The 21,958-nt window shown below is 42.8% G+C and overlaps 1 protein-coding gene across 2 annotated transcripts in view; it reads right to left on the bottom strand.

Moving 5' to 3' along the window:
* The window catches only part of LOC140499406 (E1A-binding protein p400-like), a 123,361-nt gene that overhangs the window by 37,950 nt on the left and 63,453 nt on the right, over positions 1–21,958 (bottom strand). For both annotated transcript variants that reach the window (XM_072600784.1, XM_072600785.1), the window contains 18 exons: positions 21,245–21,352; positions 17,589–17,770; positions 17,061–17,238; positions 16,576–16,712; positions 15,953–16,122; positions 14,750–14,924; positions 13,718–13,854; positions 13,155–13,341; positions 12,227–12,393; positions 10,981–11,123; positions 10,336–10,554; positions 9,202–9,360; positions 7,617–7,763; positions 5,328–5,413; positions 4,148–4,443; positions 2,007–2,209; positions 1,749–1,918; positions 419–615 (listed from right to left, as the gene is read on the bottom strand). In XM_072600784.1, the coding sequence (XP_072456885.1) occupies positions 419–615; positions 1,749–1,918; positions 2,007–2,209; positions 4,148–4,443; positions 5,328–5,413; positions 7,617–7,763; positions 9,202–9,360; positions 10,336–10,554; positions 10,981–11,123; positions 12,227–12,393; positions 13,155–13,341; positions 13,718–13,854; positions 14,750–14,924; positions 15,953–16,122; positions 16,576–16,712; positions 17,061–17,238; positions 17,589–17,770; positions 21,245–21,352 (3,061 nt within the window). The remainder of the gene's footprint in view (positions 1–418; positions 616–1,748; positions 1,919–2,006; positions 2,210–4,147; positions 4,444–5,327; positions 5,414–7,616; positions 7,764–9,201; positions 9,361–10,335; positions 10,555–10,980; positions 11,124–12,226; positions 12,394–13,154; positions 13,342–13,717; positions 13,855–14,749; positions 14,925–15,952; positions 16,123–16,575; positions 16,713–17,060; positions 17,239–17,588; positions 17,771–21,244; positions 21,353–21,958) is intronic.

Raw genomic sequence — 21,958 nt, 5'->3', positions numbered from 1 at the left:
CACACAGGGGGTATGAGCAGGCTACAACACACATAAACAGAAATTACAAAGGAATAAAAGATGCCATCAAAGAAATGAATACTCAAAAATATGGGCTGGCTTTGTGGTGAGGGCAAGAGATAACTGACAGCCCATGTGCTCCACTCAAACGATGCCAAGAGAAAGTCAGGAAGGCCACCAGTACCTTAGATGGAAACATGCCTTCCACGGAGAATGAAGGGGAGGACATTCACAAGAGTCCCACAAGATGAGCAGGCACGGTGAGGTTCCATTTGCATTGTTGAAGGGAATAACCATATCCGTGATATCACAGATACATGTTAGTATAGTAAGTTGTTACTTATTACTTTCTCATGTGTACTATCAACTCCTAATTTTAAACTAAAAAAGAAAACATGGAAAAGCAGTTCTATGCAACCTGTATATGTGGATGTCCTTGCATCTCCCAATTCTATCGCACCATTCCTGAGCCTTTGCGTCCATCACGGGATTTAAGTCATTATCATAAAACACAACTGTGTCAGCTTCGACAAGATTTACACCTGTAGAGCGACTGTGGGTAGAAAGAATGGCACAAAATATCCGCTTGTCTCTGTTGAAACTCTTCATCAGTTCCTAAATGATGAAAAAGATCATTAGTATTGAATTCTATTAAAAATACAAAGCTTGGCTTAAATTTGGTCCAAAAATGCAAACAAGAAGACTCTCTCCAACTTTTAAAATGTAAAATAATTCTTAAACTTGTCGGGTTAAATCCTGATTTCCTGTCCAAAACTGGGGACATTAAACATATAACCCAAGTCTGGATCCTTCCACCTGGGTCCTTGATGGCCCTCTTTTCCTAATTCACAAATCAAGACACTAAGTCAGAAGATGTGGGTGGCCAAGAGAAAATGGTGAAAGGTGGAAGCAAAAAAGGAATGTTAGGTGCCCAGCTTTTCCAGTATGGGATATTCATACATTGGGACTTCAGAGACGAAAATGTTCCGATGTCCTTTGGTTTGCTCTCCACATGGATGGCACGTCATCCCTTGCACCACCCTCCACAGTTTCTTGCCTTTGGTCTTCTCCAAGTATATCTCCCTCTCCTCCTTTCTGGCAATTATCTGCCCGATTTTTCCCCGCTATCATCAGTATTCAAGCAACGCTGCTAAGCACTTAGCAATGTAGCATAATATACACAATCTTTCAGACATCTGTATTTTCACTGATGTGGATGTTTTTTCCTTCACCAAAACAGAGTGGAACACCTCTATAACTTGTCCAATTGTGTTAAAGAGTTGCCAAGACCAAAAACCACCTCACCCGAAAGTCAACTTAATGCTCAGCATCTCTGAACTTAGCTGGGCTCATCCTACCAGTGACCTGCCCTCTGTTCAGGAGGGCCAGACTGGAAGCCTCTTGAGCTGGCAGAAGCTGCCAGAGCTTGTGTCCCCTGGATGGAGGGCTTGAGAACCAGGGTCACGCTCATGCAACAACAAAGCTCTATCATAGGACTTCAGGGAAAGTTCTGTCACATCAGTGTTTCCAATTTTAGACTTTTATTTTCCTACACCATATTCATTAAGTTCCAAGGGCTCTTGCTGGCAGAGGTTATGTATCTGAATTAACATATTTTGTAAAACTCTTTGCAAACCTTAAAGCACCATAGAAGTATTACTGTTACTATTATTATCACTTGTTCATCCACGGGTTTTCCACTGAATGTTCATCCCTGTAAATAGCTTAAATCCTTAACTACACCTCACCTGACGCTGCTCGTAGCTGGCATATTCATCAATCCTGATGAATGTAAGGAAATGGAAGTTCAAAAATAACTCCAAGATGTCTAACATTAAAATCATCTGGGACAAAATGAGCACCCGGCGGCCTTCCGATTTCAATCTCTGCAGCAAGATTGCCAGAGCTTCTAACTTTCCTGTTTAAATGAAACAAGTGAGACAAAAATGAGTATGCAAGTAGTTAGCCAAGCCAATACCACCTGGAGTGGTTGATTTTTCCCATACCTGAATCACACTGCACCAGTCGGAGATCAGGGAACTCTAATGAATGTGGAGCTGCTATCTGCTGCAGTTGGTGTAAATAAGGAGCCAGCTCCAGCTTGAGATTGTGTCTAAAGAGGTTCATTTTTTGGCTGTAGGATGGAGAAGGATTTGACGTGCAGAGGTGAGGGGGCGCAGCGATCACAGCTGGCAGCACACGGAGCACCCTATGAGAAACATCAAATCCCAGAGCACATTAGTTCTGGAGGGGCCCTTGGGCGACCCTTGAAGGAAGGGAGACGGTTCTGGTGGCCACATACCCACAAATCTGGCAGAGGCCAGGCCCAGGACCACAGAGGACATGGTCTCTCTCCCTGTCCCCCACTTTCAAATGATCAATCTTGAGTTTGTAGTTGTGTTCCACTGCATGTCATAGTGTTCAAAAATCCTTTAGCTCATGATATCCTCACATTGAGAGGCAACATCAGGTATGGGGTGCTGGGCATGGCATGAGGAAGATCAAGGTTCAAATCTTCCTTCCAATACTTACTAGTTCTGGGCCCCCAGGCAAATGATTCAACCTCCATATGCCTCCCCAAGGCCTACCCACTAAGTCTCAGGGAGTGATGTTATTCCTTTTAAAACAAAAGCTGAGAGAGGTTAGACAACTTTCCAAAAGTTACACAAGTATTAGAGTTAAGGTAGGGTGCTGTAGTGGCAGGAACACTGGATTTGGAACCAAAGGAGCTAGGATCAAATGTTAGCTCTGCTACTGCCATCTCATTACCTGTGACCTTTGACAGGCACTTTCTCCTTTGTGGGCCCTGTTTTTCTCAAATGTCATTTGTAGGATTCACTAGCTCCCTAAGAAGAAAGGATAGCCCCTTTACCATGTCCCACAGTAGACCTTCAGGGCCACTGCAGCCTGAGTGGAGAAGGGAGAGGAGTGTGTCCTTAGCCCTGTTCACACTCCCTCCACCCAGGATACAAGGCCCAGCGGCCTCTTCTCCTTCCCTCTTGTCTCCATGTTACGCACAGTTCAAAAGAACACAATTAAGTCCTACGTGGCCAGCCATGTCATATTCTGTAAGCCTGATTCTATATGTATGAATCAGTCTGTTCCCCCATCAGTGGGCATGTCATTACTTGGGAACGCAAGGAAAGACTGGGGGGCTGGTGTTGCACAAACCATCTGTGCTAGGACCCTGCAATTTCAGCTGGAAGATTAGGACCTCCCTGAGGATGATCTAATCACACAGTTTAGTTTTATGAAATATTCTAGAATTCTCCCAAGAACAAGAGAACCCTAAAATTTGAATTCAGGACTCATTTCAACTTCCACTGGAAGATGAGTGTTTTGCCATTCAGAGAGTGTGCAGAGGTCCCAGAGGGCAGAGCAGATGGTACAGGTCCTTGGGCTTTCCAATGACACCGAGAGTTATAATAGGGCCAATGTCAAGTCCACTCAATGAGTTTTCAACCTCATTATGATGGTTGGTTTAAGGATAAATTCTTACAATTTGGACCATCATTAAATACAAATTATCGGAATGAAAATGGAAAATGTTAAAGGTATAAGCCTTAAATAGTCTCTAAAATGCAGCCCTTCAACACAAGGTAATCATGCATCCCAAACTAATGTAAATTCTACTAGTATAAAGGGTTTTTTGGAGCTTACTTGGCTTGGCACATGCCTAGAAAACCATAAAACACCAGCATGTAGGAAAGCTTAAATTTCAAAATACTTTTTTGAACTCTGAATTGTATTATCAAAAGAAATACTTTTCATTCAGCCTGGCTTAACAATCTCGAAATATGTTCAATTTCAGTTTACAGAGTTTGGCTACAGTAATAAGCACTTTAATATATTTCAGTTTTACAGGTAACTTTAAAAACTGGATCATAAAAATTCCAAAACTCTCCAGAACTACGTAAGTAAAATGTAGAAGCTATTTAGGACCATCCAAAAGGCAAGTATGTGCAGAAATGGTTTTGTTTTTTTTTTTAACTCATCAATAAAAATAAGAAAAGTATAATGCTTACTTTTAGAAAATCATTTTCTGTTTAGACTTCACAAAAACAAAACAGGTTTTCAGAAAATGCCGGAAAATATTACTGATTCCTTCATCATTCACATGACAGTAAGAAGATCTAGAAATGATAACCTTTTAATGGCATCCTGTAGAGATTCATTCTGTTGATGTGACGTCAATCTCAGATACTGTAGCGGGTCCGCTGAACTCTCTGGTGTACATGAGGACGGACAACAATTCCCGAAGCCAGCCCACTTCCATTTGTCTCCAGGGTAGTAATGCTGAGGTGCCTTCCTTTCCCCAAATAATGAGCAAATTCCCAACACATCTTTGCCATAAACAGGAGCTCTGGAACAACGCCGTTCATTACCAGAAAATATTCTGTCAAGACGCTCTTTTAAAAGTCTGCTTTTTTCTGCCAGTGGTATCTTCATCCACCCCAAAGACAGAAAAGACAAGAGAAAATGTTTCTTTTTAACACAATAAGATAAAATTGCTAATAGTCAAGAGTGGCAAGCGAGGTAAGTTGTGTGATATAGTAAAACTATATTTTAAAACTTGTCACTTCATGCCAAAAATCATTATGCAGTGTAAAACTTAAAATTTTAGCAAATAGTTGGAATTTTCAGCAAAATCTGTGACAGGTAAAAAAACCATTTTATCATCTAATTATTTTATTTAAGAACTGGACTCATAGTAATAAAGACTAGCTTCAAGCTTCACATTTGTCACATACTGGTTTTGTGACCCTGGGCAGGACATCTACCTCAGACACCTAGGTAACTCTTTAAAAATCTAAATTGCAGAGATGAGGCTAACTGCACTAGTAAGAGTTCCCCACTGGAAACTCCTTACACCACTGAAACCACAGAAGCAACTTTAAAACACATACACACACACACACTCACACACACACACAGACACACACACACATATACACACACAGACACACACAGACACATGCACAAACACACGCGCACAGACACGCGGACAGACACACACAAACACACACAGACACACACAGAGACACACACAGACACATGCACAGACACACACACACAGACATGCAGACACACACACAGACAGACACAGACACACAGAGACACATATACACACATACACACACAGACACACACACACAGACATGCAGACACACACACAGACAGACACAGACACACAGAGACACATATACACACATACACACACAGACACACACACACAGATACACACACACAGACACACACACACACAGACACACACACACAGGCACACACATTTGTAAACCTCAATTCAGTTCCAAGTAAATCATTACCTGTGTTTGAGTTCCTGCTGATTTGGATGCAAGTCTTTGCTCCCCAGAAGGCAGGTTAACAACCGCAGCTCTGCTGGGCATACCAACTGAAAAAAAGAGCTTTTCTTTATTCATTTTCCCTCCCAAATATGATTAGAATGCCCTGATTTCGCTAAGGCCACATGACTGCTGAGGAGGAATCCAGAGACCTCTTGGAGCAGACGGGAGTCACTGACACACCCCTGAGTGTGGGCACCAATCATGTCTCATTTCACTTTAGGTTCCCAGCAGGGGATCTCCGGGCACTGCACACAGCATTGTTTGGGAAGGTCTGTTGGATGAATGAAGGTACCTGGCCTCTGCGCATCAGTGGAGGCTCTGCCCCCTAACACTCCCACAAGGAAGTTGTGACTTGTCAATGAGTCGATGGGATCAGTTGAGATGGTGCCATTTACGATCAGAGAACACCTTTATAGAATAAGATCAACTTCACAAGTTTCACTGCACAGAATCCTCACCTAATAAAGCCCAGATGCACAGAGACACAGAATCTCAACATTAGGAGGGACCTCGGAAACCAAAAGTCCAACTCCACCGCTAAACAAGGAACACTACAACATAACAAACAGTCATCTAGCCTGCTCATGGGGCAGCTACGTGGCACCATCGTACATACAGCCCTGGAGTCAGGAAGACTGTTCTTCACAAGGTCAAATCCAGCTTCAGACACTTCCTAGCTGTGTGACCCTGTGCAAGTCACTTAGCCCTGTTTGCCTCAGTTTCCTCATCTGTAAAATGAGCTGGAGAAGAAAATGGCAGACTACTCCAATATCTTTGCCAAGAAAACCCCACATGAGGTCATAGGGAGTAGAACATGACTGGAACACAACAGCAAGCCTTTGCTTAGATTCCTCCAAAGCAGGGACTCCATTTTGGAATAGTATTACTTGGTAACTTTTTCCGAAATCCACCTCTCTGCAGCTTTTGCAGAACTGTCCAGAAGAAATTTGAGCACCTCCCAAGTAGCTGAAGACTGCAATCATGTCCTCTTTAAGTCTGCTCTGCTCCAGATTAAACAACTGATCTTTCCATAGCATGGCCTCCAGGACCCTTCAACATACTGGTCAATCAATCAATAGACATTTATTAAGACACTGTGCTAAATTCTAGGGGCACAAAAAGAAGCAAAAGATAATCCCTGCCCTCAAGGAACTCACAATCTAACTGGAAAGACAGCATGCAAACAAGTTCTATACGGGATAAATAGGAAATAGTTAAGAGAGGGAAGGCACTAGAATTAAGAAGGGTGGGGGAAGACTTCCTATAAAAGATGGGATTTTAGGGGAAGTTAAAGGAAGCCAGAAGGCAGAGATGAAGGGAGGGGCATCGCAGGCACGGAGAACAGCCTGAGAAAAAGGCCAGAGCCAAGAGATAGAGTGTCTTGTTTGTGTAACACTCAGGAGGCCAGCGTCAGTGGATCAACCAGAATGGGTTGGGGATTAAGGTTTAAGAAGACTGGAAAGGCAGGAGGGAGAAAAGTTATGAAGGGCTTTGAACGCCAAGCAGAGGTTTTGGTCACCCTTCTCGGGACACACCAGTTTATCAGCATCTATAGATTATCTGAATTAGGGTTAGGGTTATCAACATCTGTGGGATTTTCACCTCCCCATCCCCTCTGGACACAGCCAAGGACGGCACTGGCTTTCTTGTCATGTCTCACTGATGACTTGTTATCAAGCTTGTCCTGGATCTCTTCTATCTCCCCTCCTACGTGTGAAGTTGTTTTTTTAAAACCTCTGTAAGACCTTACACATAACTAGGCATAATGACAAAGCTGCAATTCTCTGAGATAACAGGGTGGATGAGGAAATGCAGTCAGCAGCCCTGGGATTAATTGCTGATTTCATGTCACTGACCTGTGAATAATTTCACAGAATCTCATGGGATTATTATAAGCACCTTAAGGTAAAACCCATGTTTTATTTTCCTGGTATTCTATGGAGAACCTAATTCATTAACTTGCACACAGCACATCTTAGTGCTAAGTAATGCTTCGGGATGGCTGGTGAGTATCCCATCCGTTTTCATGCTTCCTGAGGCAGAATCTGATCTCTCTTTATAAGGATGTTATGACTGCTAATAAGCTATTGGTGTCATTCTGGAGCCTAGAATAACTCTATGGGTTGAAATGTGGGAATGTTTTGTTGCACAAAATGTTCACCCAATGAAAGAATTCATTTCATTTGAGAATGTGGAACTAAAGCTTAAACTAAAGCAGGCCATGGTAAAGCAGGTAAGAAAGTGGCCTACCTTGGTGAGATACTGCTGCAGAGCCCAGCATCTTTCCCTGATGCTGATTTTGTCCCGTTCCAGCCTGAGACATAGGCTGCATAACAAGAGATGCTTGGGGACGCAAATACTGTTGAGCCGGAGCAGAAACAATCTGAAGAACATTTCCTGCAAGAAAGCAGTTTAATGAAGAGTCATAATAAAAACAAATCAAAGCTAATATTCTAGCCACATTACTTTAACATGTAAAGAATAGTCATTTGGAGAATGTCTGACCTAAGATGAACATAGGCATGACATCAGTCACCCTAATGCCATCAAGCTTTTTGTACCAATTCATTTTATTAGTCATCTACCAAATATAATCACAAATGGTACAAAAATGAAAGGAGGATGTCTTATTAATTTACCCAACTAGCTTCATTCTACTCTATTATTTTCCTCTCAACATACATGTGCCAAATTTTGTTTCTACATAGCCTTGTTTACTTTAGCAATTTTACATAAGTTACCAATTATTTAATAGCATTAAAAAAATTCAGAATTAGGAAAAAAATTTTAAATGCCAAATTATTTTTATTTGAGAAAAGATACTGCTCCCTAAAGCCTACTTTTCAAATCTAGCTCATCATGCCTCTGTCACCAAAGTTTATATACCATTTTAATGGCAATAAAGCACTGGGAAGAAATATCCAACAAATGAAGCTTTGAAACAACTTTGTTCCTTTGATGCAGGGTAGCATAAAACAAAGGGGAAGTAGAGGAAAAAGTACAGGGGAAAGTGAGCCAATCTAAAAGGCACAGTGGCAGAGCTCTGACAGAGGTGACAGTAGGTGGCCAGGAGAGATTCCCAATCTAGCAGCATTATTAAGTGTCCATGTGCTAACACATGTAAAGTGTTTTGCAAACCCCAATGTTCTACCTAGCTATTATTACTATTGCTGAAGTAGAGGCAGACAGATGAAATACTCTGGACAAGTCCTGTCTGTTACCTGTTTTTATAGAAGACAAAAGATACCTACAAAACCCTCCAGCATCTAGACAAATGAAACACAGCTATGGGCAGGGCCATTTACTGGGCTCTGGGGGAGCAGATGAGGGGGGAAGTTCACTGAACCTGGAGTCTGAAGACAGGCGATCAGAAACAGGCTCCATCACTGACTAGCAAGTCACTCATGTCCCTAAGACTTGGTTATAACATGATGGCACTAGTCTGAATCATCTCTAAGGCCCTTTCCCCCACAAACAGTTTAAGGCTGCACTTTCTCCTGCACCCTAGCACCACTACCCCACCTGAGTATTTCTCATCCTACATCAGACCATGTCCAAAGCTCGCTCCCCAGCACCCTCCCCACATGCTTTTTTGGGAAGCTCTGGCTAGTGTCCCCTCATGGCGATCAATGAAGGGCTGTCATTTTCCAGCTAAAACATTGCCCAAAATGGCATGTTTGTATTCCCTGCTTTCTAAGAGATAATAAACTATAAAAAGAATGCCCCCAAACAAGGCATGGGTAATGTCCTGTGAAGAACAGCCCTGGAGGGGTTCTCTGACAGACGACTCTCCCCCTTGGTCATGGGTAAGTCAATCCCTCAAAGGTAACAGCACCTTGAAGCTGCAGAGGCTGGCCGGCAGTGAGCTGGCAGAGCTGACTGTGTGACAGAGTGACCTTATTCCCCTGAAACTGCAGGGTCACAGGAGTCTCCGGCTGAGCTAGCCTGCCTTGGGTGAGAGGAGCCCGCTGAGCACCTTTTATCACCTCCCCACCTGAAAAAGAAGAAAACAAAGTAAGCCCCATTCCTGGCTGGAATAATTCTCAGGTGCATCAGTATACAGAACAGGGCATGCCCCCTTCCCCCCCACATGATTGCACTGAAGACATCTAAATGGTCAAATGGATGTTCAGCAGGAATTACTTGGTCAGTTTTGGACTAAGGGGAAAACAGTAAATTTCCATGGAAGCTTCCCTCACCTCATATGACACATATTACTATATACTACAGCCATGTAACACTTTGTGATAAAACAGATGCTAAGATGAATTACATGCCATTTAACCAGGAAGGATCAACAGAAAAACCAAAGATTTAATAAGCAACTAAATTTCAAAATTTGCCACCAAAGCAAATTGAGATGTTATGACAGGGCAGATGTGAGGCAGGACTGTCCTGAGCAGGTGTGGGACAGATATGATGAAACTGAGCTCCAGGAAAATTTAAAATCCCTAAGCATCCAATGCATTATACCCACTGCAGATGGAATGGATACCATTAAGTGCTGGCACCCCTCCTTGACTGACGTAATTACAGCAGTCCTGTGGCTGAGGGGTCCACGTCCATGCCAGGAAACAGGGCCTCCCAACCATCCCACGGAGCCTTTCTCTCTCTTTTTCTTTCCCCAACACTTGGAATGAGTTCTTGGATAAAAAGACTATTCCCACACAAATCAGTATTTAACATAAAAAAATAAGAAAAAAGTAAAGTATTTGACTTGAAGGAAATCCTCCCAGCAGAGGAAAATGCAGAAGTAAGAAATTAAATTGCCACCACTAACATATTTTGCCTGAAATCCTGTCATTTCTTCCCAAAACTGCAACTCTTCTTGCCAAAAGCAATGAAGAGAGCAGGGCTGATCCAAAGAGTGGGAAACAAATGACTGACCATACCTAAAGGGGTTTGGTAGCTTAACCTCATTGCAAGAAATCAATGAGAGAAAGAAACCTGGAAAGGGGAGGCCACTTACTAGGCAACCGTGCCTGGGCCTGAGAGGTCAGCACCAGCCTCTGAGGAAGCACACTCTGCTGCATGGTGTGCGAGAGGGCCTGGGCCTTGGGCCTGGCGCCTAGCTGGGAGGCCTGGGCTGAGTTCTGACCCCGCTGTTTCACAGGATTAGCTGTGCTAGTTGCTGTGGTGAAGGTCGCTGCTGGCTGGTGTCTTGGAGTCTGAAACTGTTCTGCGGCCGCTGCAATCAATAAGGTTTGTTTGTGCAAAGTTGTTAGCAGGTTCTACTATTACTTGAAACATTTTGAATTTAAAAGAAATCTTTCAAGATGATATTGAGATACATTCTTACAGAATATCCATCTTGAGACTAACTTCTTTCTACAAAAGCACAATCTAATTGCCTTCTAAAGATTAGTTCTATAAACCAGAGGGCTGGGAATTCCAAAGTGCCAGTCTGAGTAGTCACCATCAGGGCTAAAATAAAAACTGACCACTGCCCACTGAGTAATGCACCGCTGAGAACTCCTGAAGTTTCATCTGCCAATACCCTAACAGATGCTAGTGGGCTATGTGTCATCTGGGCTAGGTAGCTAGCTCAAGACCTATCACTGTCATAATACTGGTATATTTCAAAAGCCTCCAAAAGAACAGTGTCTCTTATTACCTTGATCTACAATGGGGGACCTTCCTCGTCCTTGCCCCGGCTGGGTTCCTGTGGCTGTGGTGACAGTGCGCTGTATTTGAGGGCTTGGGAAAACAACAGTCTTGCCCTCTGGCTTCTGTCCATACTGCACAGGTTGGAATAACCTGACAACCCAAATTAGCAGAAAGCAGCCAATTAGACAGCATTAAAACTATTTCAACTATAGATGGAAACAGACACTTGGTGATCTTTTAAAATATGATTCTCAGTCACATTGAAGATGTAAAGGAGTATTTTACACTGTATCTCATCCATATCAAACCCAAAACAATCTATGGAATATGAGAGAAGTACCCTATTTTGTATATTTCTTGCATACAGTTTCCACTTCGAGCTTAGCAATAACTTCTCAGTACGTTTTCACAAGGAACAGAAAAGCAGCCTTAAATGCAACTGCAATGGTGCTCCAGCAGTGCCTTTCCAGCTGCATTAACCATCACTCTGGCATGGTTTGGAAACAAGAATGCGCTCATCAGAGTAGATATGACTGTTACAAGTGGAAGGGATGGTTGGGAAGATCAGATACCAAAAGGAAGACAGAGTTCGCAATGGTCTACAAAGAGGTCCAAAAGCCAAGGGTCCTTTTTTCTACCTATGGTGCAAGTCAAAGTTTCTGCAGGGTCTAGACTAGCAGAGGATGGGTGGAGACAGATATTAAGAAGTGTTTTGGCAACATTCAGTGTCATCTGAATAAATATACCTGCCCTACTACGTGCTACAGACCCTGGTGACTGACCCTATTTAGAGAAATCTATGCTTAGGAAACGCAGGCATGCCAACTGATGTGGTCAAACCCCCTGCCCCAGGTTTTATATGGCTTTCTAACCTAAGCCCTAATCTTACTCTGTCTTCATTCAAGTCTAGTATCCAACTGATGAAAAACCCAGAGCCAGTGCAGCACAGCAGGGAGAATGGAACCATGTAGCCAGCCCTTCTTGTAGCCAAGAACTACCATTTCATTGCCACAGGGAATGCCCAGGAGGGCAATCTCCCTATCCAAGTTATATCAGCACTTCACTGAGCAGTTAAGGAGACTTCTCCAGAGTCCTACCATAAGTGTGTATCAGAAGTGAGACTCAACCTTTGGTCCTCTGGACTCCTATCACTCCAGAACCTAAAACTGGCCACAGCTCTGAAGTCTGAACTCTGTTTTCTCACGTTTAAAACTCATGAGGCCAACAGTCAGCTGCAGGGAGTTTTCACCTACCTGCTGGGCTTGATCTTGACAGGCCGGGGCCTCGACTGGGGCAGAGGTGACATGTAGATCTCCTCCATCAGCTTCCTGCTTATCTTTTGCTTGGGCAGGACCTGGGCTTCATAATGTGTCATTTTATTTTCTACCCCGATCAGATCAAATATAGACATGTCAGTGTCCTAAGTTAAAACAAAAGCAAAGACCTTGTTTCCAAGATGTTTGGTCCTAATATCATATAAAAATCTACGAGTCAACCAATGACTCAGAGGGTGGCCTTCAGAGGGTCAGCCACGGCTGGAGGCCTCTTCCTCTAGAGGGAACAGGACATTAAACCCTCTCCAGAGTGGAACAGACATCATTCAGGGAGCTGATTCAGGCCAAGAATATTTCTATCCAATTAATTCTAGCAGAGTTAAATACAACTAAGAAGTAGTAAGTCACAAAATCCCTGGCAGCAGAGTCATGAGAGTGTTGGGTTTGAATCTGCCTTTGCTTCTTACCAGCTATTTGACCATGGAGGGTAAATTCATTTCAATTCTCAGACCCTCTGCTTTCACATCTATAAATGGGTGTGGTAGCTCTCACACCTGCCTCACAGGGTTGTAAGGATACAATGGGATTGTGTAAAATCTGGCTGACAACCTCAGAGTGTTCCTTACATACCAGATCAGTCGGATGACAGACTCACATTCAGCTGACACATTCACATCACCAGGGATCAAAATTCATCAGCCAACAATTTAGTCAAAGGAGTCAACAGAAAAGACAGTCTGAAAACCCACCAGAGATACAAAGAGCTGCTCTGAACTACAGCTTAAACCGGCAGACCCATAACTAAGGAAGTCATCTCTGCCCCGTGTCTCCAGTGAAGTGAGGACTGTCCCTCATGGGGAAGCAGCAGCCTTGAACAGTGTGGGCAATGGGCAAAGCTCCCACTCACCTTCCAGAGTCCACGCTCCAGGGCCTGCACGATGGCAGCAGCAGTCCTGAACTCGAGGGCCTCCAGCACGTAGGAGGCCCCTGAGAGCCTGGGGTCAATGAGGTCTGGGTGGTTACAGATCCTCTGCAGTTTCATCAGGACATGCAGGACACTGACAAACTGTCCACTCTTGAGAGCTTCCTGGGTTCTGTGAACATGGAAAGACAGCCATGTCAGCCTTTGTCCCACTGGCTGATCAGAGTGGACACGCAGAACTTATTTTAAAAGGCCCTCATTCAAGATTCTATTTCTACCACTTCAAGTCATGCCCTTGTCCTAGCCTGTCTCAATGCTGCATCATTCAAAATGTGGGCTCCCCACTGGTTGGGTGGGCACAGCAGGCAGACAGGCAGGACCATACACAGTGATGCTCACAAAATAAGCAGCAGAACTGTACCCCCTCCATCCATCCACCCAAGCAAGTACTGTCCGTGACGGACTGGGGACCCCCTTTGGGCCAGGCCTCTGCAAGTGTTGGGGAAGGAAAGACAAGGCATGAAGTCATGGAGCCTCGACGGCCTCACCCTGGCTGAAGGATCACGTCGTCGTATAAGGCCTTCTGACGATTAGAAAGGCGGCACTTTAACACGTGCTCGTATTTCTTACTGAGCTGCTTTTCTACGTCTCTTTTTGATCTTCGTAAAATGAATGGCTGTATCATCTAGGGAAATATACACATCTTATTAGAGAAATCCTTATTAATACCATTATTCCCACACTATCTATCTTAATGTGTGAAAGAAAACTAGATTCCTACAGACAGGCTACACTGCTGATTTGCCTACAGAAGCCCTAACACAAGCCTGAATATTGAGGTAAAATCACCCCATACTTGTGGTCCATGTAGAGTGAGTCACTGCCTATACTACCTGCAGCAGTGAATACTGTGAACAATACGGTCCCTGCCGGCTCCTTGGCTCCTCACTCTGGGTGAGTCCTTGGCGCTGGGGAAGCTCTCCTTTCCTTCTTCACCCCTTTGGTCACTGACTCCAGACTCTTGACCCCCTGTTTATCCTCTCCCACTCCTGACTCTGAGCTTTCTCCAATGCTTCTCCCTAAGCCTGGAAGGACAATTTTCCTTTATATTCACTGAGCTACTTCCTTTTCTTCTCTATCAAGCCCACTTCAAATCTCACTTCCTCCACCGAAGCATCCCTGCAAAGAATAAGGCAGAGAGAAATTCTCATCTAACTATAGTTCTGTTTTTCACACACAAATTATTTGGGTCTTTTCCTTCTAGAATACTATCTTCAGATATAATATCTACTATACCAAGGTGGCCCAAACTTTGCAAACCTCAGAAGGATAACAATAATAGCCACACATTAGCAAGAGTTAGACAGAAATAATAAAAAGGTTTTTTTTTTTAATTTCTTCCTTATTTTCTCTGTCACTCATCCTTACAGCTGAGCAGGAAGCCTTAAATAAGCCCCACTGGAGAATCACTGGAAATCCACACATGCCTTCAGTGGCAGAACACAACCACGCAGATTGTTTTTTAGTAGTTTACAGTTCATTACAATAAATATTGAGAGTGGGGAAAAAGCCTGACATACTCTGTGCAACCTTATGACCAGCTTGTGGCAGTAATCTTGGTTCTCCTCACTAGCAGCTTTCACTGGAAAGTCCAAATATGGCCTTGAGATTCCAGGGATCAGAAAGTGCACCACAGTCCACAACTCCATCAAGGTGTTATGTAAAGGCGTGTCAATCAGAAGCAAGCGATGCTGACTATGAAAAGGAAGAACGAAATAATTCAGTAGCGCTTATTCTGGTCCTTCAGAAACCTTTACTATCCCAACAAGTTATCGGCAGAAAGAAATTTGATGGTTTTTTAAAAGCTAATGATCAATGTTCTATTTGCATTTCATCAAGTTCTTTATCTGCTGAGTAAACTCTCAGACTTAATGCTTAATCAGTTCAATTACTCTTAGGAAAACAAATCTCTCAGAAATGTTAGGCCTAGCTCTGTCGGCTAAATTTATTCAACAGGAAGGTTTTTCTGCTACTAACCTTCCAACAGCACCATAGCAAGAAGTTATTAAACATTCAGAATCATACTTTCCCCCCAAATATATAAAACTTGTCTACTTAATATACAAGTTCACCTAACATCAACATTTTTCACTTCTAAAACACTAAATTTGGCATGTTGGCCCCAAAGCCACAGACTGAAGTTCATTAAATTTGAGGTCCCTATAAAATGTGCCATAGGCATATTTCCAACACTAAGTCTTTCAGATAACTTTGAACAATTTCCTTTGGATTTAACCTAGTAATACTCTCCTATATAAGTAGGAGTATAGAAAATAGTCAGTTACTATTTCTAAAAATACTTGTTTGCTTGCTTTTAAACAGAAGCCAGGATTCCCAAGTGTGAGGATTTGAGAGAGGGAGGAGAGGAAACAGACAGATGCTATTTCATTACTTATATGTATTACTTATAGAGACTATTAACTCATATTATACACTATTAAAAGTGTATGGGATAATCTTTGTATTTACTATATGATCAAATATAAAAATTGAGCTCTAAAGAAATGCAACAGAGGCATAATAACATAGGAGAAAGGAAATCTGAAATCTATGCACATTGCAAATGCCTGGCACCTCCCCTCCACTTCGCAGGGTGTGTCCACACACCCAAATACACATATTCAATGGCAACGTCCAATCAAGATTCCACTTTTAAATGAAGGGGGCAAGGGGTGCGTTTCCGTTACTTTCATGAGGAAAAGAAATACAAGTGCCAGACCAACCTCTGGAGACTGAAAAGGGCCTCCCAGTGTCTTTCCGTCATATTCCTGATCTGCTGCATCTCATCGACAACCAGGTACTTCCACCTCACTCTGGCAAAGTCCTGGTGCCCTTTAAAGAAGTGTTTGTAGGAGGTGATGCACACGTTAAAGCTGTTAGGTTCAGTCCATTCCTTCCAAAAAGAAAGTAATCCATCATGAAGCCAGCGTTCCAGGACTGACACTAAACCAACAAAGCAGCAGCAGAATAAAGTATCTTTCAAAGGAGGCCAACGCTACCAGAAACCTGATGTAGCCAATGCCTGTGGGAGCTGCACCGTCACTTTTAGGCTTTTGTCAGAAACCCTTCCAAACGACACTGACAAAAACTACCAGTGCCTGGCACATTTCTCCAGCTCTTATGCTGCCTGGAAAAGAGAAGACCCAACCAACTTTGGTCCTCCTTTCCTGGCTGGGGAACATGCCCTGTTTCTAACACAAGTCCCTCTTTCTACAGTGTATAGCTCATCTCTCTGGTTCTCTCCAATATAGGTATAGATATGGAAAACAACTAGTTACTAGAAGGTAATGAAGAGAATGGCATAAGCAGGGAAATGCTCCCAGTTCAACAGTCCAAAACACAATACCTGTCTCTTTGCTCTAAGCTCTCTTTGGCCACCAAAGTAAAGAAGAATCTTCAAGCCAGGGCACCAACGTTTCAGCTCAAGTTCCCACTTCAATATATGACAACTCCTAACCACAATGAGGTGGGGGCCCCAGTTACCTACAGCAAAGACAGAGACAGAAAATGGAACTTGAAGGTGTTAACACTCAAATGAAATTAAAGTAAAATGAAAACTCCGACACAGTCCACTCCATTGGAGATTGTTGCTTGTCAAAGAGAATCAGCATTTCTTTCAGAAATCTAGAAATCCACATTTTCCAAAAGTAAATTTTAAATGTATATGTTTTAAACACCATAACTTACCTTTTAAATGTACAAAAGCAACATTTGAAAAGGTACCTCTTCACCCCAAAAATAGATACAAAGAACATCTACAGAAAAATTTCATCATGGAAATTAAAATGCAAACAATATTTCAAACACCTAAATTTCAGCAGATTCACTTACCTTCGTTACAAGCTAAATGGGCAAAAAAGGCAATAACCTGCACCGTCTTGCCAAGGCCAGCGTCATCGGCCAAGATGCCATTGAGGTTCTTCCTGTACAGTTTTGCTAACCAGTCCAGCCCAATCTTCTGGTACTCTCTGAGGACTCCATAGAGTAAGCACGGGGTATTGAACTTCACCTGGCCAAGAAAAAGGAAAACAATCTCACAACTTCTGGTGACAGTATCTTTTTTTTTTTTAATCAAGGAAAAGCATGACTGTTTCTCAATTGGCCCAACGGACACTCTGCTGCCTTATATACTTGCAATTTCTCTGTAAAAATCGACTAGCTGACAAAGCCAAACGATACCTTTTCAGAGGTGCCCCATGATGCCCTAAGTTTAAGGATTTAACCAACACTTATTAGAGTGTTTTATTCCTAGCAGCCACATCTGGAATTGGGCCACGCGGGCATTCCAGCTGAGGAGCTGACCTATCCCCAGGCCCCTGCGCTAACACCCACAAGCTGTCAAAAACCAAAAGGATGTACCGCAGTCGTGATGCGGGCACTGCCCTTAGGGAGCAGAGTTTCCGCTGCTGCCACCACCTCTGCAATATCTCTGGTGTGCTTCTTGCTAGGGCTGGTTCTCTCCACACCTCGGTATTGCCCAACACTGAGGAGCGAATCTATGATGACTACTTCCTTCTTTTCTCTGGCATTGGTGGTCTCCTCTAGATCCAGAGAAGACATAAAAGATGATGTATACATGTTTCAATGTTTAATAAGGATAATAATCATTTAATGATTCCTACAGTTCATAAACACTTTAAGAGAATTTACATGAAATTTAAGTATTCGATTTGCCTGTGAAAACTTAAACTTAAACAATTTAAATTTAAATAAAATATTCCTACAGTCCGGACAGAGATTGGGAAAGTAGAGGTCTGGGGATCTGCAACTGACAGTCAAAAGCCAAAGCCAAGATGCTGTTCCTTTGCTTTCCCTAGTACCAGCCTCCTCCTGGACGCCAAGATCAGAAGAATTAGGTGTGCACATTTCTTGTTGTTGTTCAGTCATGTCTGACATTCCATGACCCTGTGGACCATACTGTCAATGCTGTTCTCTTGGGAAAGACATTGTAGGGGTTTACACATTTCCTTCTCCAGTGGATTAAAGCAAACAGAGCTGAAGAGACTTGCCTAGGGTCACAGAGCCAGTCACTGCCTGAGGCTGGATTTGAAATCAGGTCTTCCGGAGTCCAGGCCCAGTGCTCTATCCACTGGACCACCAGCTGCCTCTTTCTATATACAAAGTAATAATAATAGCTAACATTTATAAAGTACCTACTATATGCCAGGCACTATGCCAAGCGCTTTACAATCATTGCCTCATTTGATCTTCGTAACAACTGTGGGAAATGGGTGCTATTATTATCTCCCTTTTACAGATAAGGAAACTGAGGCAAAAAGGCTAAGTAACTTGCCCAGGGTCACCCAGCTAGTTAAGTATCTGAGGCTGGATTTGGACTCTGGAAGATGAGCATTCCTGACTTGGGGCCTGACATTCTATGCATGATGGACCCCCCAGCCAGGTTTATTTGGTACCTAATCAACCCTTAACTAATCAGTGACCTCCAGGTGGAAGAGTGCATAGCCCTGGACGTAGGGATCCTGCTTATTAAAAACACTGCCTCTGCCCTGGATGCCTAGTACAACACTGTTCACAGTAAGGGAGTCTGGTCCCTGAATTGTAATCAAGCCAAAGAGCTTGGGGAGAGCCTCTAGGACCTCTCTTTATAAATGAAGCTGCTACAGGACAGACTGAGAATGTAAGGTGCTGGCATGAGAGCCAGAAGACCCCAGAGATCGCTAGGGTTCAACCCTTCCATTCTGTAGAGAACCCTGAGGCCCAGAGAGGGTAGCACCCTCCCCCATGGGACACACAGGCAATGAGCAGTAACAGAACGGGGACTCACACCCAGGATGGGGTCTGTATGACACGAGGGGGCCGGTGGTCTCTACACCACAGGGAGTCTCTGGATCATTCCATTCGGAAACCCTACTGTCTTTCATTCAAGACATCAGCCTTTTTTACATTTAAAGCCCTTCAGTGTTTGACTCCAAAATAATAAAAAAGATTTTTGACAAAATGCTGGGTAAATATAAGGATCAAGCATGGAGCATGGGATATGAAAACACCCCCTCCCTTCACTGTAGAGGCAGGGGTCGCTGGAGTGGGAGACTGCATACACTACTGGCATGTGAGGTTAGGTCTGCTGAGCTGCTGGCATTCCCTATTTTATTCTGTTATAAGGGAATTGGGGGGAGGGGGATACTGGGAAATGAAGGTTTCCCCAAAATACAAAAAGCTAATTGAGTTTAAATCATTCCAAAGCAAACACAATCTGGCTTTAAATATGACCACCCTTCATGTACTTTACCTTGGAGCCAGACAAGGCTGTTTGCTGATGCCCATCACAATGGTCTCTTGCCTGCCAGGAATGCCCTCCCTCCTCAGCCCCACTGCTAGTGATCCCTGCCCAAGTGCTACCTACTATAAGAACATTTCTCTGATTTCCCCATTTATTGGTACTCTCTTACCCCATCCCGAAATTACTTTGTATATATTTTCATTTTTTAACTCAATGAATATTTATTAAGCTTTACCATAGGCGAGGCATTACGCAGTGGAGTAGTACACATTCTATTGAGTAGAAACGCCATGTATGCATATAAATGAATACAAATTATACGCAAAGTAATTCTAGGCGGGCGAGGACACCAGTAACAGGGTTCATAAAGGCCTTGTCTAGCTAGGAGGCTGCACTGGGACTGACTCATTAAAAAGAAGCTAGAGGTTCTGAAACTGACTTCTCTATGACACATTGCCTCCTCCTGCAGGTTTACTTTTCGTCTTCATGCTCAGTGTCTGGAGCCCAGAAAGTACCTAATAAATACTTGCTGAATTGCACTGAAAAAGTTTCACTGGATTTGAACTTGAAGTAGATGATTAAAATAAGTGGTTCTCTATAAAGCTATTTATATACCCCTGGCAGAAACGATATGGATACAAACAGTACCCTAGGGGTTAAGAAGAACATTTCCAGTACTTTGTGAGACTCCTCTTGGTGGAGGAGGGTGATTCATTCTGTAGCTCATCTTGTAAGTTGAGAGAGTCCCAAAGTCCTTGTCCCCTTATCCTGAAATACCATAAAACTTCTCCTTAGCTTGTACTAAAAGAATTGCTTTTGTCTCCTTATCCTGTGTCCCCCCTGTCCTGTCCTTAACCAGTCATAAAACCCTAAAATTCTTCTCATAAAATTTTGCCTTATCCTATCCTTAATCTTTAACCTCCATAAAAACTCTAAAATTACATCATCATCCCTAGTCCCCCTGCTCAGATGTCAGCATCTTTTACTAGCCCCAGGGCTACCATAAAAGGTCCATGTGCTTTCACATTAAGAAAGCTCCCAATGGCGAAAAGAAAAGTCTGAGTGAATTCTTTCACATCCGAACCGTCTCCCGACTCTCACCTCAACATAAACACAAACAATCTACTTTGTTAGCCCTGGAAACTGATCATGTTTAATATAAAATTTTGGAATAATCTCTTTGTTCTCTCTGAAGCAAACTCAGAGAATGCCTCCTCCTACGTCAACAAAAGCCAGCCAAGGCTGACTTAACATTCCTTGGGAATGTCTTTAACCTAAGACACTATCTTAAATAATGGGACGTTTTTCATATCTTAATATTTGTAGATATACACTATGTTATGGTATGTTAACGGTAAAAAAAAAACACAGACATCTTGGGTCGTAATTTCTATGTGAAACTTTGTCAAACTCAGTTATCTTACTGTATTTACAACCTATGCAATTAAGAAATTCCTTTCTAATAGTCTAGGTAATCACTTATGGAGATCATAAATCTGAAGGACACAGAACACTTCTTTGTCCTAAAACATATTTAAGGCTGCCCAATTCTTTGTATCAGTAGCCAGAACATTTCTGGCTCCATAATGCATTATGTTACTGTTTTCTTTAATAGGGAATTGATCAATTAATTAATTAAATCATAAAATGTATGTATTTAGCCTGTTGCCTTTTCTTTAACCAAGTTTTCAGGTCAACAAAACAACTGATGATTCCAGTCTTTCAGAACAGAAACATGTCATGTCTTTTAATTACACGGTTCATTAGAGCTCACCTTCCTCACTGGTAGTTTCTTCACTGTCACACACAGACTGCGGCCATGTGAAACTTCCCACAAAAGCACCTTCATATAGCTGAACTAAATCATCCAAAGGCAATTCAGCTGAGGAAAGGCAAGGGCAAAATGAGGCATCGTTCACTCACGCTGCAAGTGCTCAATAAATATGTGTTAAATTTAATGAATACATGATAAACATTTCTCGGCAGAGTTCACGAAGAACACTTCTAGGCACATTCACGGCATGAAAGAACCATGGAATAAAAAGTCAACTTAGAAGAAGCACTTTCTTTCTACTCTAAAACTAACGTTTTTCCTTCCTTTCCAATGGGGCTGTGGGAAATTTGGGCACTGATTAAGCCAGGAAAGAAAATTTAACATTTTACTGAGAGGTTTTTGCAAAGATTTATTAACTGGTTTACTTACATGTCACTGATCACCCCAACAATTTTAATTGTCTTTATAAATACTGCGAGATTACTTCTAACACTTCCTTGGTCACCTCTTACTTTAAATACTTCAAGGATCCATGATATCACCCTGGGCACTGCCCTACTGATGTACAATGTGACCCCTCTAGAGCGTAACAACAGGGTCTTCAGGAATTTCAGTGGCCACAAGATTCACAAGCCAGTCAGTGCCAGCAGTGAAAAGTGTCTCCAAACTTAGCTAGACTGGTTCTCAGGTAACACAAATGCAAGCCATTATGGA

The sequence above is a fragment of the Notamacropus eugenii genome, chromosome 4 (assembly GCF_028372415.1).
Source record: "Notamacropus eugenii isolate mMacEug1 chromosome 4, mMacEug1.pri_v2, whole genome shotgun sequence".
NCBI lineage: Eukaryota > Metazoa > Chordata > Mammalia > Diprotodontia > Macropodidae > Notamacropus > Notamacropus eugenii.
The sequence above is the reverse complement of the archived record's forward strand: the minus strand, read 5'-3'. Positions and strand labels throughout refer to the sequence as shown.